This window comes from Geotrypetes seraphini, chromosome 9 (assembly GCF_902459505.1).
Source record: "Geotrypetes seraphini chromosome 9, aGeoSer1.1, whole genome shotgun sequence".
NCBI lineage: Eukaryota > Metazoa > Chordata > Amphibia > Gymnophiona > Dermophiidae > Geotrypetes > Geotrypetes seraphini.
This window is the reverse complement of record NC_047092.1, coordinates 186,144,996-186,162,131: the sequence shown is the minus strand read 5'-3', so window position 1 is coordinate 186,162,131 and position 17,136 is coordinate 186,144,996. Positions and strand designations below refer to the sequence as shown.

Below are 17,136 nucleotides of genomic sequence, written 5' to 3'. Positions count from 1 at the left end.
GTCCTAGCATAGGAATTCTACGCTGTATGTTAGAGAGTTGCGCGGGGACAGAAATCCCACCCATCCCCGCCCGTCCCCACCAGGATCCTCTCCGTCCCCACCTGTCCCTGCCAGGATCCTCTCCGTCCCCACCCATCCTGGCAAGGAGTTACCTCCATCCCCGCCCTTCCCCATAAAAAGCAGCAATTACTTCTGACGGGATCATCAATTCCACAGTTTCTTTTGTGTTTGCGCTGCTGTTTTCCTTGTGGAATCTTTTTGGTGAAACTTTTTTTGTTCTCTGTTCAGGTAATTAACTTATAAACCCCCTCTTTTACTAAGGCTGACGTATCCATTATATTATATGGACGAACCCTGCTTCCAAAGCCTTCCATCCCCGTGGGAGTCCCGTTGGCTAGAGGGGGGTCCCCGTGGGAGTCCCGTGGGCCAGAGGGGATCCCCGTGGGAGTCCTGTGAGTTAGGGGGGGATTCCCGCGATCCCCATTCCCATGCAGACCTCTACTGTATGTGTCCAATTTAGAGCTTGCACCATGTCTTACCCAGTACAATGCACCAGTTCCAGATTCTTCCCTTACAAATGGGGATGATGCTGGAGGACCTGACTGGACTAGCACAAAAACAATTTCTTTTTAGCTCTGTAATTCATCAAGTTGTTAGGACTCAAACATGAGTCGATGGCATCTAACCAACCAACCAACCTTACGAATACTGCTTAGCTATTTTAATTAGGATTGAATCGGGACGTGTAAGTTTGTCTCTCCAGCATCTGTGTAGTAGGTCTTTTCTGTCAATAACGAGGTCTTTTCTTTTAAACGCGATGTATTTTTATATTGTAAACCACCCTGATCCGAGAAGGTTGGGCGATATATCAAGTTTCTTTAACTAGGAGGAAACAGCTGCTATTAGGAGATACTTCCTTCAACAATCATTGGATGCTTTTTGTCTTGTGGGTCGGGGATTGTATGTTGTTGAACCTAAAAGCTGGATCTGGATTTTAGATGAATTTTTCACTTTTTTCTCAAATACAAGTTCAAAGCAAGTTACATTCAAATTCTACCTGAGGCAATCAAGGGTGGTGTGATCGTTTGCGGACACAGAACATCAGTAGAGACACGTGATTTCAATCCTTTCTTCCCCGAATCACAACCCATTTCTCTAGCTGCTAAGCTGATTCTCCTACTGATACCTCTGTTATAGAGAAGCAAGAGTGGAGGAGGGGCCCAATGATTACAGCAGCTGCCTGAAAGTCCTAGCAAAGCTCGGATTCAAACCCCACTGCTATGCCCTGTAACCTTGGGCAAGTCACGTGACTCTCAATCACCAAGGCACATCTTAGACCAAAGCCCACTTGGGCAAGGAACTAACTTATGTACCCGAACGTAGCTCACCTTGAACGCAGGTTTGCAAAGGAGACTGATTAAATGCAAAATTAATGATTGAAGCCCCTCATCTCTATGTGGGATTCTGGGCTGCTCTTCCCAGTAGTGGTGGTATCTTGGGATTTCTGTGCCTTTTCTCCTGCTTGCGCTGATCGCTTCCCTGACTTGTTTATCTACACTTCTCCTTTAAGAAGAATTTATTACCCAGCTACACCTGCAAGCATCCAGGTACTGCCATGAGAGTCCATAATGCTTCTAGAGAGGCAGCGGATGCCAGCATTGGAAGGCACTTACGTAGTATGCCAGCTTCAGGCCCCCCAGGTCAGCTATATTTTCCCCCAGGGTGAGTCTTCCGTTAACCTGTGGAAAAACAAAGAAGTCAACAGAAGTCACCCCATTACAATGTCCATGCTTATTGGCTAACCTTGAGCAGAGAGCTCCAGGTCATTGCTTTTCTGGGTGGCCTTCCTAAGACATTAAATCAACAGATACAACTTGCAAAGAATCAGCTGCCCAGTTTCTGAAGGGGAATCCAAGACATGAAAGGTTTAACTCCAATTCTGAGAGAGTTTCATTGGCTTTCAATACAATTGAGGGTGAAGTAAACTTTTTTAACCCTGAGTTCAAGTCTGGGCTAAGGGTAGGAAAAATAACCTGGATATGCCCCAGGAAGGACCTTGAGATCTAGTCCAGATCTTCTGTTGAAGGTACTCGCTTTCAAGGGTTGGAGCTAGGATGCTTTTTGTTATGGTCCCTGGAGATCTTAAGCAAGAAATGGAAAACATGGTGGCTCTTGGATTAAAGAGCAGCTATGGAGATTTTATCTTCTTTATGAATTTATTGTGTATTTTTTTTAATGTAAAATGCTTTGGCTGAAATTTCTATGGAAGCTGCTTTGGATACCTTCCCAGATATTCAACCAGTGCTGGCCAACCTTTTTTTTAATGCTCACCGTTACTGGTAGGCACTGGTACTGAATATTGGGGACTCATTTCTGTAGGGATGACTGCCAGGTCCAGGCCACTTTTCACCTGGGGCCCACATAAGACATTTGTGGCACTTGGCTGCATAACTTGCTTTTTTTACTTCTCCCTCCGAAGCTGTCTTCCCTACACCGGCCCACTTCCAATTGAAGCTCTAATCCCCAACATCCCTCCATCAGGTCTAGGTAGACCCCCCCGGCCTACTTGTATCATTGGCAGTCCAGTGGGGCAGGAGGGAAGCCCACTAGATCCAAATGGCTGCTGTGACCCGTCATGTAAACTTGTGGTCCTTGTAAAGGACTGGATAAGGTCAATAGTAATTGTAATGGGGGAAGGGAGTTTGAGCTCATTCCGCCACACTTCGTCTATCAAAGAATAGGGTTACCAGATTTTCCGTCTGGAAAATCCGGACCCTTAGACCCGCCCCCCAGTCCCACCCATCCCCTCCCCAGTCCCGCCCTGTCCCGCCCCCAGATGCAACTCTATGATGTCATGCATGCCATATCTGCGCGGATGACCTCCTACATGAAGGAAAGCTTTTCAAAACACGGACAAAGTGCAGGTCAAAGTGCAAGAGGACATGTCCGGGGACATCCAGATGTCTGGCAAAGACTGTGGACGTTATTTTCCCATGGGCCTTTGCTGGGGAGAAGATGGGGCGTTGCATACCACAATGATCCCAGCTAGCCCCAAACCTCAGGAGATATATCAGATTGCCTCAGGGCAACTTGAGAGCAAGGCATAGTGAGAAACTTGTTAACAGCCGTATCACGAGGGGGAAAGGCCTCACAGAACAGGAGAAAAGTCTTTTCTGTAGTATTTTAGGGCATTTTCCGGTAGCAAAGACAACAGCGATTCCTTACAGGACATATCGAGTGACTCTCTGCCAGGTAATAGTGAATGAATACCCCCAGAGTTTGCTGTGGCCCACTCTGCTCCAGTACCCTTACCCGCTGATTGTAGACGGTGAAGTTGTCATACAGGTTGACGATACATTCTGCTTTCTTCAGAAATTTGCTGTAAGATTCCTCAGTCCACCAGTGCATCAGGTTGCCATGGCGATCATACTGTCCTCCTATGGAAAGGAAACAGCGGTCAGCATCCCCTCCTCCTACAGAAACACTATGTGGACGCACCAGTCTTCCAGACATCCTTCATCCGTTGTAGCCTCTTCCCTCACCCCAAACATAATAATAATAACTTTATTCGTATATACCACCACACCATTTAGTTCTAGGTGATTCACATCAAGCGAATCATACATAAACATTTCTGCAAATACAACAATGGAGGTCAGGTCACAGATTTATCAAAACAAATACGTTTTCATCAATTTTCTAAAAGAATAGCAAGACTCGGCTTGGGGGATGAGAACTCCACCAAGTATTCATTGCACTAGCCTAAAATGCAAAAATTTTTCCTAAAAATCTCTTGTATTGACAAGATTTTGCTGTTGGAAACATGAACCAATAAGCTTTTCATGTATTCTTGTTAGACTTATAAAATTCAAAATGAGAAAAGAGGTAAACTGGGGTCAGGCCAAGTATAGTTTTAAAGCAAATACAACCAAATTTAAACAAGACTCTAGCCTCGAATGGCAACCAATGAAGCTTTGATTAATAAGGGCTGACATGGTCATATTATTTTAAGCCACATATCAAACTGACTGCTGTGTTTTGTATTATTCTTAGTCTATTAGAGATTTTTTTTTGTGTGAGAACCCAGATAATGTTACATTAGTCTAGGATCGACTGTACCAATAGCCTAAAAGACATGAAATCAAAATATGTTTTAATAGTACGTAGTGTCCACAGAATGTTAGTTTTTTAAAAAGGTCACGGCTCGTGCCCCACTCTGTTTAAGGATTCCTCTCTAAGCCTCAGCACTGATTTCAATGGGTAAATTATTCTGCTGTGTGGATCGTTTCTCTCGAGAGCCTAATAAAGATCAACTTACCCCAGTCATCGTAACCGTGCGTCAGTTCGTGGCCAATGATGGTACCGATTCCCCCATAGTTCAGAGATCTGTTGGATTGGAGGCACAGGATGGTGACATTATACGCAGAAAGCAGCTGAACGCATCAAAAGCACGCCAGCATCTCCTCAGGCTCCCTCAAAACACCATATTTCACAGTGGAAGGAAAAAAGTGGGCAATATTTAATCTGTTCAGGTCAATATTCAAAAGGAGATGCTGAAGAAGTTTCAGATAGTGAGAGGGTGGAATTAGGAGTGAAAAAGTACCATTCAGCAACTGGTCACAGGGTTAAGCAAAAAAAAAAGCCATTTTAAATGAAACCACTTGGCTATAAGGATGCCTTAAATGCGCATTCAGTGTCACCATCTAGTCCTATGGCAGCACAGAATGTACAGATGCCATTTTAAAATCTAGGCTCAGCGTCACTTCTTTCCTGAATCTGGTCCTGCCCCACACGCTTTCAGAGCCAAACATCAGCCCCTGTCCATCTCTGTATGAGGCCCTCCCTCAAGGCCCGCCCCAGCTCTGCCTCTAGCCCCGCTGCCTCTTCATTGGGCAGGAAGGCATCCATGCAGGTGCAGATGTGATGCGCGTGATGTCACCGTATTGCATGCATGTGTAGATGCTCCCTCCCGATGTCATATCTTTTCAAAATCTGGACAAAATGCTGGTTTTTTAAAAACCGTCTGGATCCCTGGACATGTCCTGAAAAGGACAGGGGGTAGGGAAGACAGCTTCGGAGGGGGAAGTAAAAAAAAGCAAGTTATGCAGCCAAGTGCCACAAATGTCTTATGTGGGCCCCAGGTGAAAAGTGGCCTGGACCTGCATAAGTTCTGGCAGTCAGCCCTACAGAAATGAGTCCCCAATATTCAGTACCAGTGCCTACCAGTAACGGTGAGCATTAAAAAAAAGGTTGGCCAGCACTGGTTGAATATCTGGGAAGGTATCCAAAGCAGTTTACATTAAAAAAATACACAATAAATTCATAAAGAAGATAAAATCTCCATCAAATCTTCATAGCTGCTCTTTAATCCAAGGACATGTCCTCAAACCCCTGTCCCATCCCCCCCACCTCCCCCCCAGGGATATTTTCAGGAAACTTCTAATAAATATGCATGATTTTTGGATGCAGAGCCTCCATCGTATGCAAATACATCTCATGCATATTGACTGAGGCTATCCTGAAAACCCACCTTCAGAGTGCAGCAGAGTCTACCATCTGCCCTTCTCATCATCCTCAGTTTTACGTTTCGTGTGTGTGGCTGGGGAAGGCGTATCCAGCTGCTCCCTGACAAGACAGGTTTTATACTTACTGCGGGAAGTCTGGATTGTACAGCGTGGGCTGGAGAATCCCGGCTGGAAACACTGGCAGAAGGGACAGAAAACAGGGATCTTAGTACAAGAAAAGAGCTGGGGAGACCTCCACCCACGCCACTCCTCTGGACCCTTTTGTGGCACAGACATTTGTGGTGTTAATATCTTTATATATGAGGGACCTTCAAAAAGTTTCCACACTTTAATTTTTTTTAAACACTGTCTATTAAGTATATCTGAAAAGCAAATTGAATCACTACCCGCAAGGTGAGCCGGCTTGCCTGACACACTAGTCACATGACATTCTAGGACACGCCCTCTTACCACTTCTCCCGCCCCATTTCCCGAGAAAATATGAAAGTGTGGAAACTTTTTGAAAAACTCTGGTATTTTCTTTGGACTTCCAGCTCCTTCAGAAGCGACCTCTGTTGAACTATGCGACACACGGGCTCCTTCCACTAGTTTTACACCTGCCTTGTAGTGACGGTGCTGGGATTCCATCTGGAACCTGCCTAATGTAAACCCCACATCTGGCCACTAGGGGCTCCCGTTCTCCAGGAGCTCGGCGTCCCCAGCCCCAACCTGCAGAGGCACCATCGATTCCCCTCTCAATCTGTTACCCTGTGTCTCCTGCCAGAAAATAATTCCGAGAGCGTCTTTTCATAGCCAGGTATTTTTCTATGCTTATCTACAGTTAGGCCTGACCAATTATAACAGCCATTGAGCATGCAAACGTGGACTTACTGCCCATCTAGAATTCACACTCAGCGCACGTTAGGAGACCTTTTAAGAATTGCCCCCCCTAAAGCTTACTGGGCCCGGATCGCCTTACCCATCTGGTTCTTGTTGGGGAGGTAGTATGCATTCAAGGCTTGAGGCGGAAGCAGCCACCTAGAAGACATTGTCCAAGAAAGAGAAGCGTGAGCGTGCAGATAGGCTGGAATCGGCTCAGAAGGCCTGACCGCTAGCGGAACGAGGGGGAGCTGGCACTGGACCTGCCTCGCTGCAGGCAGCCAGATCTGTGGGTTTGTCACTCAGGGAAAGAGTCTCAAAACTATAATCTGCCTTTTACATGTTCGCTAAACTGGTTCCAGACGGTATTTTAGCAGCGGATTATCAAAATAGTTTTCTAGCACTTTCTGATACTGTCATGCAAATGTAGTACAATGGGCTCCTTTAATATTAAAATGAGCACTCCGAGCGTTCTCTATAATTGCCGAGTGATTCTCTAACCTTGTTGTGCCACATTTGCCGCCAAAATTTGCCAACAGGTCTGGGCTGTTGTAGCCTTACTTTCTGATCAGTGCCTGAGTGCAGACCTCCCCCCCCCCCCCCAAGCAAATTTAAAAAAGAAGACAAACCCCAAATCAAAGATTGGCAGGAGAGATGCCCACTCTCTTTGCCTGCATTCACACAACTTCCGGACACCTACCCCTGGCAGCAGAAGAGATGCCCACTTTCTCCCGGCATGCTCCCATAACCCCCCCCCCACTCTACCCCTCCCTCCGCAGTGGGAAGGATACACACTCCCTTCCATCATCACCCAACCCCCTCCCCAACTTCCACTGTGCCCTTGATGACTCCCCCGCCCTTCCCTACCTTATTCAGGAAGTTTGGCTGGAGAGACACCTACCCTGTTTAAGCACCCTGGGCTAATAAGAGCCTTAGGTCCCGCTGTGGGGGGATAGAGTTGGGGGATTGTGGGCATCTCTCCTGCCACGATCTTTGATCTATTTATTTATTTTTTTTAATATGCGAGTGTATTCTGCACATGTGCTGATTGCTACCACCAGCGACTCATCTCGAGTAAATTTAGCGAACATGTGCAAGCCTCATTTGCATGTGGGGTCTTTTGAGAATGACTCACCTTTTTGAAATCATTGCAATAGTGACCTTGGTAGCAGCCTGTTGGATTGTACCACGTGTAGATGCTCAAGTGTCTATGGTGGCCATGATAAAACTTCTTATTTTGCCTTACAATTAATGGGTATCAGATTTATGATGCGTTGGTCATATAAGATTTGTCTATCTCTATATAGAGAATTATTTTGTAATTGTAAATCTCTTTGACACTAATGTAAATTGTGGTATATTAAGTCAATAAATCCAATCCAATCCTATAGCTGTTGTCTGCTCCATGGAGGAAGGAAGGTAAGACCTGAACAAATGATGGGGGGGGGGGGGGGGGGAGGAGGAAGAGATGGAGTGAGGGAAACAAGGAAGGAAAGAATGAGAGAGATGCTGGAGATCATGGTGGGAGGGGGGCAGTGAAAGAGTGAGATGGTGGAGACCCTAAGAGGGAGGGAAGTAGGGGAAGAGAGATACTAGGCAGTAGGTGGGAAGGGCCTTGAGCTGTGAGTTGTCCCTTGGTGTTGTGAAGATGGGGTAGGGGTGGGGCCTAGGCATACAACTGAAGGTTGGTTTAGGGCATCAGATGCCCTTGGGCTGGTCCTGGTGTCAATGATAATGTTGGTGGGATTGCTGGTGACAGTCACTGTTGCAATGTGTCTGGTGTAGCATTGGCAATGATGACAGCGACATTTCGTTGTCATTTGTCAGTAGCGCTCGCATGGCAGTGATAGCGCATACATACGCTGTTTTATCCACTTCCTGGCGAATCTTTTTCACGGACAGTTTGATGTTGAATTTGATACTGTTCAGAATGTTTTTAAAGTAAGTCTTCTCGTTGACCTCGAACTGCAGAAAAACAAAGACAGAATATGAGCAGCCTTGCGACTCTCCCTCTTTCAGGGCAAAGGCAGGAGCGTCCATCTTACAGGGCAATATCCAGTGACAAAACTGTAGAAAAGCATGGGCGAGTCCCAAACGAAGGCTTCGCACAGGCCAGAAAAGCCACAATGAATATTCATCAGGAGGAGTGTTTGGCGCAGTGGTTGGAGCTGCAGCCTCAGCACCTGGGGTTGAGGGTTCAAATCCCACACTGCTCCTTGTGACCCTGGGCAAGTCACTCAGTCCTCCAAAGCCCCAGGTACGTTAGATAGATTGTGAACCCACCAGGACAGAGAGGGCAAATGCTGGAGTTCCTGATTGTAAAACCGCTTAGAAAAAAACCTCATAAACTTTTATAAGAATGCGGCTAGTTTACTTGTGCTGATACGCAGATCTGTTGGTGGCCCTCAAGGCCTGGAAAGAGCCGGTTGAAAGAAGAATCTCTTACTTACGTCATATTCTTTGTCAATCGATTCTGGCTCCAGCAGGAAGTCTGGGTAGCCGATCATCACCATCATGTACTGGAGCTATGAAAACCAATCATCAACGTCACGATGGGTCATCATGATCCCTAAACACACTCAAAAGAAACCTACAATCTATACACACTCACTCATCGTACCCCAGCTTAATACACTCATCATCACAGCACCGCCTATACATAGCACTCATACTCAGTGGTGTAGCCCCTCCCCTGCCCTCTTCTCTGCTGCTATTTCCATAGCACTGAAAGGCGTACACAGCACTGTACATTTTAACAATAGACTCCCTGTTCAGAAGAGCTTACAATCTAATTTAGACATTTCAGGGTTGGGGAGATTATAGCGGGTATAGGTATCTGATAGCAGCAGCGTGTGTGCCCCCATCTCTTCCCCTGTACCTTTTTAACTTTCTAGGCGAGAGCAACAGCACGAACTTGCTGCCCGCATCGTGTAGCCTATCCCTCTGATGTCACTTCCTGGAAGTGATGTCAGAGAAAGGCGACACCAATGCAGGCGGCAAGTTCATAATGCTGCTTGTGCAGGAAAAATTGACGAGGTATGAGGGAAGAGGCACACGCATGCGACAGGGGAGGGCGGAGAGGACAGTTGCCTGCGCCCTTTACAAAAACCACTCCTGGCCCCCTCCCCCTTACTAAGCCAGTGCTCCTACTCTCAGTACCTTAATACACAAATCAACAGGTCTCGAACTGTGCGGTCAGCAGACATGGGATCAGGGCTTTGTGGTTACCTTTGCTCTTGCTGCGGCTTTAGTTTCATCATCCATCCAGTCAAGTTCATCCAGCCGCTGATCCAGAATGTGTTTGATGTCTTCTACAAGCTGCTGCACCTACAGATCTCACCAGGACAGAGGAAGAAGGGACACAGCGTCATTGGCCTGGGTTCTCTCGCTCCTGGCACATTTAGGAAGAGGGAGATGCTTAGAGACCTCGTAACTCTTTAGCTACCAACCCACTTTCTTTCAAAGTCTGGCGAGAGTGGTGCTCGTTCCTATAGAGTGTAAATATGCTTCTCAGGCACAACCGAGGCTCTTCTTAAACAGGTGGAAGTGGTTGGATCAATGGAAAATTCACACTCGGGATTCGCCCAATCTCTCTGATTTTCAGGATATCCACGAGGTATGTGCCCATGTCGCTTCCATATGCAGATATCTCTCATACATATTCATGATCTTTATCCTGAAAATCCAATTAGTTGGGCAAGTCCTGAGTTGTTAGTTGGCAGTGAGGCTGCTCTGGTCGCCCCCTCCTGGTCTGGATGCCCAGTCATTGGGGACAATTCTAGAACAGCCTGCCAAAGTTAGGCACCTAGATGCAGCTCCCTGAGTGCTAATTCTATAACGGTAGCTGGGTGCCCAGATTTCATTCAAGTTTCAAGTTTATTATAATATTTGATTAAACGCTTTTCAGATTACAAAGCGTTTTACAAAGGCAATAAAATCACAAATACATTAAAATTAAAAATGACTACTTTAAAAAAGTAAAAAACAAACTGGGGTGACATGCCACATGAAACGGTAGGAAAGAAAGAAAAAATACAATTTTAAAATAAAATAACCAAAATGGGGTAGTACATTAGGAAGGTGAGGGAGAAAAAATTTAGAACAGAAGAAAAGTTAAAAGGGAAGGGGATCTTAATTTGATGAAGGGTGATGAAAGTAGGAAATAACCAGCAAAAAAAAACAAAAAAACTTTTAGTTAAAGGCTTCTTTAAAAAGAAGACACTTTAAGCTATTCTTAAATTTTTGCAAGTCTGGTTCAAGTCTTAAATAAAGAGGGAGTGAGTTCCAAATTGTTGGAGCAGTAACCGAGAAAATCAAGTCACGGCATAAATCTGCATCTCCGGACCTACAATGATCCATAAGAATAACAGGCCTGAGCTTGGCTCTGTATTCTTTTAAGCTACCTGGCCTATGTCTTCTTTATTCTCCCATCCACATCCACACACCTCTTGAATTTATGCACTAATCCCAGATTCTATACAGTATAAGGTGCCCAAATTTCTGCATGCCCTTAACCATCAATAATCAAATGCCAATAACCAATCATTGATGTTAATTGGCACTCTTTTAAACATGCATGGCTGTGCACTATTCTATAAGGCAGGGTGCCTAACTCCCAGAATGCATCTCCCCAAAAGGGGGTGTGGCCATGGGAGGTGCATGGGTGTGTAAGGGGCATTCTGAAAAGTTACTCACCTAGTTATATTCTCGGGGTTGATTCATAAGTCATGGCAACTATTGTTTTTTCTCTCGAAAATGCGCCAACACTGGAAATCTAATATCTACGTTTGAAAATGTGCGACATGTACTTCTTAATGTTGCCACCAGATGAGAGATCAGTGCAGCGGTCTCTGGTAGGGGAGAAGCAAAAAAAAACAACAAAACATGACATTTGAAATCATCGTTTTATTAACAAATAAGTAAAAAATGTTAGCTGTTTCACTAAACCAAGCACACAATCGGCTTGAGAGTGAGTAGGTTTAACTGTTAACGTCCTTCAAAGCGTTGTCGTGTAGGATTATGGCGTTGTGCGACAGTTCTGCACTGCAGAAATGACTTGTAATACTGTGAATTCACAGAGTGTCCGTCACGAACTGGAAGTCACACAAGACAACCTGGGAGACCTCTTTGAAGGACGGTAACAGTTAAAGAGTTTGTCCTTGTACTTGGTTGCTCATGTTGTACACCATATGCCATAATAAAGACGATGATTTCAAAGGTCATGGTTTTTTTTTTGCTTCTCCCCTACCGGAGACTCATCTGGTGGCAAAATTAGGAAACACATAAGAACATAAGAGTTGCCTCCGCTGAGGCAGACCATAGGTCCATCTTGCTCAGTGGTCCGCATCCGCGGCGGCCCATCAAGCCTATTACCTGAAACAGCGGTCCCTGTCTAATTTTATAACTTACCTCTACCTCTATTCTTATCTGTACCCTTCTATCCCTTTGTCCTCCAAGTACCTATCCAAAGCTTCTTTGAATCCCTGTAGCATGTTCCTGCTCACCACATCCTCTGGCAGCGCATTCCATGTATCCACCACCCTCTGTGTGAAGAAGAACTTCCTGGTGTTTGATCTAAACCTCTCCCCTTTCAATTTCTCTGAGTGCCCCCTTGTACTTGTGGTTCCCCTTAATTTGAAAAGTCTGTCCCTGTCTATTTTTTCTATACCCTTCATGATCTTGAAGGTTTCTATCATGTCACACAAGATTAGATTCCCAGTGTTGGTGCATTTTCGAGAGGAAAAAAAATAGTTGCCATGACTTATGAATCAACCCTCGTAACATCGGGTAAGCCAGCATTTTCACCGGGTTTCAGCAGGCTTAAGTCTAGCGCCTAAAGTTAGGCCAGGAAATTGGCTCTTGGTATAGCGTCGTGCCATCTATAGATTTCCCTCCTACATGAATTGGGCCCTTAAATGATAGAACGTGCTGAATGTGCGCATTGCGCAGACACACGAAAGTGTAAGTGATGCTATTCTACAATTTCAGCTTACAACCGGTGCTAACCTTCGAGAGCGAAAGTTAAGGAACAGACTCACCCTCGATCTTTGTGTGTAGAATGTGTACAGATGTGCACCCAGCTGTGGCAATCCCAACACACATGTGCGCCACTGAACAAGTGGCACAAACACAGCCAAGGGAAAGCATGGCTGCTGTATGACACACGGGGTCAGTTCAACACAGGCCGCTATAACTTAGGCATTAAGGCCTGGATTCTAAAAGCAGCGCTGGTTAATTGATTTAATTGGCTATTAAACGCATGGTAATTGACTGCGCCATTAAAAACCAATTAAAAGAACAAAAGTCATCTACAAAACACGGCACCAGAATCACATCCAGTGACATAGGGAGGGTAGGAGGTAGGGTTGCCAGACGTCCCCGGACATGTCCTCCAGGGGTCCGGACGGCTTTTCAAAACCTGGCACTTTGTCCGAGTTTTGAAAAGCTTCCGTCACATCACGTTGGGCAGGAGGGCACCCGGTTATAGAATCAGGAGGTTAGGCAGGGTTAGACTTCGATCTGTTAGGGCAGACGCGATTCTGTAGAGGGCGCCAGTGTGCGATTCTCAGCCGCATCTTAGGCGGCTGCTGAGACTGGCGTCCTATACAGAATCTGCCCCTTAGTACATGTAGGCGACTGTAGTTACACCAGGTCTATGTTTATGCTTTTAGGTGTGGAAGAGGCTGACAAAAATACAAACTCTTATATGCGTAATTTTGCTTGAGTGTTAGTCTACAACAGAATGCATAATGCAAGGGGCGTGCACATGGGTGAAGCAAGGGCGGGGTTCCTCTTACACACGCAGCACCCTGAACACTGAACACTTGCCACAGTTACACCAGGTCTATGGCTTCAGGTACTGCAGGCGCATACACATAAGATGCGCCATTACCTGGTTTCGCTGGTGTTCTTTGACAGTATCTGTCGCTCACTGTGCATTCTCATGGCGCTTAAATAGAGATGCATTAAGGGGACAATTCTACAAGTAGGTATTATTCTGGAGCAAGCAAACAAAAAATGGAGAAAGGGAAAGTTTCATGGACAAATGGTTGGAGGTTAATTCTATGATGCGGGATTGATTTTTGATGAGTCCTAATGATCCCCAGAGGCCTAAAAATCTTTAAAGAACCCAAGATGTTCTTGACCTTCCTTTTCTCCACTTTGTCTGCTTGGTCCATCATCATTCGGGAGCCCCAATGTCCCAACCAAGGGCCTCTTCCTTATTTAAAGACAGAGCCACTATCTCCCAAGCCCCAGGAGAAGGTCCCTTAGCGGAAGATGCAGGGCTCTACTTGGGAGCTGAGGTTTGTGCATTATAACTTTTCCCTGTCACACGGTACCTTGGCCTTGCTGGATGAAGAGAAGTACTCTTCCACAAAGAGGGCTCCCAGGGCCATGCCGAAATGCTTGTTAGCCTGCGTCAGGCACGTCTTCCTGAGCAGCAGCTGCTTTTCTGTGCCTTCCATCTCCTTGGAGAGCTCATGGATGGCATCACGAAAAGGGGTGGAGAGGTGCTCGCTCAGAACCACCACAGTGCGCCAGATCATGTAATTGTGAAGGATTCTGAGGTTTCAGGCAAAGGGAAACAGAGAAAAATGAAGGCAGATAAAGACCGCATGGCCTATCTAATCTGCCCAACCAGGAAGTGGTGGGAAGAACGTCATGAAGATAGACATAAGCAGAACATCAGCAGTTTCTATTACACTACCTGAAATTATTTGATAACACACCTTATTAGCTATTAACATGAAAATCCCCACATTGACAGGCCAATGTCTTAATAAGTGTTAAATTTGCAGTGATAACGTGGCACATCAGGGGTCCTAATTCTCTTTCTATCCCTAGCAAGAAACATACATGTCATTCCAAGGCAAGAGCCTGAACCCCGTCCATCAGTTCCCCCTGTTCTTCCTACCCTATCTGAAGTGGGACCTTAGTGGATCTAATCTAATCTAAACCTTAAGTTTATATACCGCATCATCTCCATGAGAATGGAGCTCGACACGGTTTACAAGAACTTAAAATAGTGGGTAGAGAAGAAGAAAAAGGATTACATGAACTTATGTGTAGAAGGGGGGAGATAGAAGTGGATGGGGATAGAAGGGAGCCACACAGGTGCCAAACTCTAAAATGGCATTGGCTGGCCTTGTGTTGTCACCACCATTTTGGATTTAGGCTCCCACATGTGTATGTTTAACCTGTACTACCACTCCGTTAGTCTTAGCACACTTTAGTACAAATAATTAGCGTGGAGGTGCTACATTCAAGTCCCACTGCTGCTCCTTGGGCTTTTGAACAAGTCACTGAATTCTCCTTAGCCTAAGGTACAAAGATTTTGAGCCTTCCAGGAACAGAGAAATATCTACTGTACCCGAATGTAATTCAACTTACCGAGAAAGGTGTGCGCTAACTCCAAATAAATCCTACTGTTGCCAGAGCAATCCAAGAGAAATCCAATAATGGGCTCCGGGAAAATACATGGCCGCAAGTTATCCTGTGTTGCCACCAGAGCAATTCAAGAGAATTACAATACTAGGTACAGACAGCCGAGGTCATCCTGTTGTGAAAAGGGGGGAAAAGCTGAAGTATGAGTTTGCTAGTTTGTTTTGCTAATGGACTGGGGTTTTGTGACTTTTCAAGAGCTAAAATGTGGTCTGCCATTTTGAGAAGAGCTGCTCTAGAGGAAAGGTTCTGGAAATTTTACAAAGTTTCACTGGGTACCTTTGGGAGAGGTAGACGAGAAAGATCTTGAACGCTAGTTAATGCCAGATCAAACTATACACTGCTATTGTACGTCAAACAGATAGACCTAAGAGAAGACTACCAAAGAACATAAGACTAGCCAATGGTCAATCAAGTCCAGTAGCCCGTTCTCACGGTGGCCAATCCAGGTCCCTAGTACCTGGCCAAAACCCAAGGAGTAGCAACATTCCATTATCTCAGACTAAGCAAGATTCCGGAATCCTCAAAGAGCGGCAACATTCCATGCTACCAATCCAGGGCAAGCAGTGGCTTCACCTTATGTCTCCAGGAACATCCAGATGCACACTATCCTGTTGACCTTCACCATACCAGCCAGTCTCTGCAGATCTATGCTCATTACTAAATGCCCTCTCATCATCTACCTCGAAGAGACTCTCTGGAAACTCTGCTGCGTTGTCCCTGGCCACGTCTATGGCTATGTGACATTATTATGGTGTATACAGTGTTATAGAAAAGCATGCACACACGGGAATGGATATTGACAGCTGCTTTGTGGGGATCCTTCTACCTACTCCAGACCTGGTTTTCCATCATATCACACAGCGTAAACTGATGCTGCATTAAGTGGATGCTGGAAATCAGGACAAGATTGGCAGACATGGAGGGCAAATTCCATGGCCAACTATGTACTTATGAAATCAAATTAATTACCAATCTGCAGGAGGTGCCCGAAACAGGATGTTTTAGGAGATTAATCGATTAAGTTCAATGTAGAAGTTGCCTATATCTAGGACATACAATAAAAATAGATAACATCAAATAAAAGGAATAAGGTCATAAAACATGCAAAAATGCAAATGAACCAACCAAGCTATCGGGAACCTTAAAGGAATCAAGAGCTGAATCTTGATAGCAGATAGCTGCACGAAATGCTGTCAGTGCATACAAAGATGGAAATTACGAGCTGATTCTTGAGTAGCTACCGAACAACATGTGTGAACTGAAAAGGCCAGGCTTCCTAAATCAACTTTTACAAGGTTTTAGTACCCTAGAGACTAAATTCCAAAGGTCAAAAATGAGAACGTCTTATTATAGTCTCCACCTTTTTCACAACAGATACAGATGGAACAAATATTCCTCCTGAGAGCGAGTGTTACATCGTAGTAGGAATACACAACAAACGCTGAGGTCTCAATAATAAAAAAAAAAAAAGCTTCAAAGCCAAGAGTAAGATGATAAAATTCATCCTGATTTGAAATGGCAGCCAATGGCCTTAAATGATCCTACACGAGGCCCTGCTGCATTCTGTACATAGTGCTACCTGCCAAGTTAATGGAGGCAATATAAAGTGAATTGCAGTAATCTAACCACTCTGTGAGGAGAACACGGATCACTCTATACTTTTACAAATTATGGCTCATTTGCACCTAGACAAAGTGAGTCCAAGCAGCATGATTAATGTGTCCTTCCACACGAACCCCTGGATGCTCAATAATTTGGACACATGCCATTTCATTGAATAACGAACCAATAAGTGCTGAGAAGTGGGTGCTAATAATACATTATGTGGCATTAATTAGAATTTACATGCACATGTTGCTACATAAAAAACATAAATGCGTAAATTCTAGTGGCCATGAGAGGGTGATGGGCATTCCAAGAATTTGCACACTCTGTTATAAAATACTTCCAAACCAACCTAATTTAGGCACAGGGATTACAACAGGTTTCAGTCGGTGTAAATCCTCAGGCATAAAGATTAGACACAGTTCCTGGCTTTAGATTAGAGAATGACACGGGGACACAGCTGTCCCCGCCCCATCCCTCAGACTCTGTCCTCATTTGTACAAGTCTCAAACACTTATGATTTTATATTTAAATCTATTTATTAAAGTATAAAAAGGGACAATATTCTGTACATCTGTTTATAAATAGAAAATAGAGCCTTCCATTTCGATCTGGTTTTGGCGCAGCCTTCCCAAAAATTCAGTTGCCTATGTTTTCATATCATCTGGGAAGGTAACTGGATTGTCTTTCAGACATGGGTGTA

General features: G+C 45.0%; 1 protein-coding gene across 1 annotated transcript in view; it reads right to left on the bottom strand.

Annotated features, from left to right (window-relative positions):
- ECEL1 (endothelin converting enzyme like 1) overlaps window positions 1-17,136 on the bottom strand; it is a 64,211-nt gene that overhangs the window by 8,305 nt on the left and 38,770 nt on the right. The window contains exons 7-15 of the mRNA XM_033957680.1: window positions 13,724-13,946; window positions 9,612-9,710; window positions 8,834-8,908; window positions 8,245-8,348; window positions 6,484-6,542; window positions 5,651-5,702; window positions 4,319-4,386; window positions 3,313-3,437; window positions 1,674-1,739 (exon numbers count right to left, since the gene is read on the bottom strand). Of these exons, the coding sequence (XP_033813571.1) occupies window positions 1,674-1,739; window positions 3,313-3,437; window positions 4,319-4,386; window positions 5,651-5,702; window positions 6,484-6,542; window positions 8,245-8,348; window positions 8,834-8,908; window positions 9,612-9,710; window positions 13,724-13,946 (871 nt within the window). The remainder of the gene's footprint in view (window positions 1-1,673; window positions 1,740-3,312; window positions 3,438-4,318; window positions 4,387-5,650; window positions 5,703-6,483; window positions 6,543-8,244; window positions 8,349-8,833; window positions 8,909-9,611; window positions 9,711-13,723; window positions 13,947-17,136) is intronic.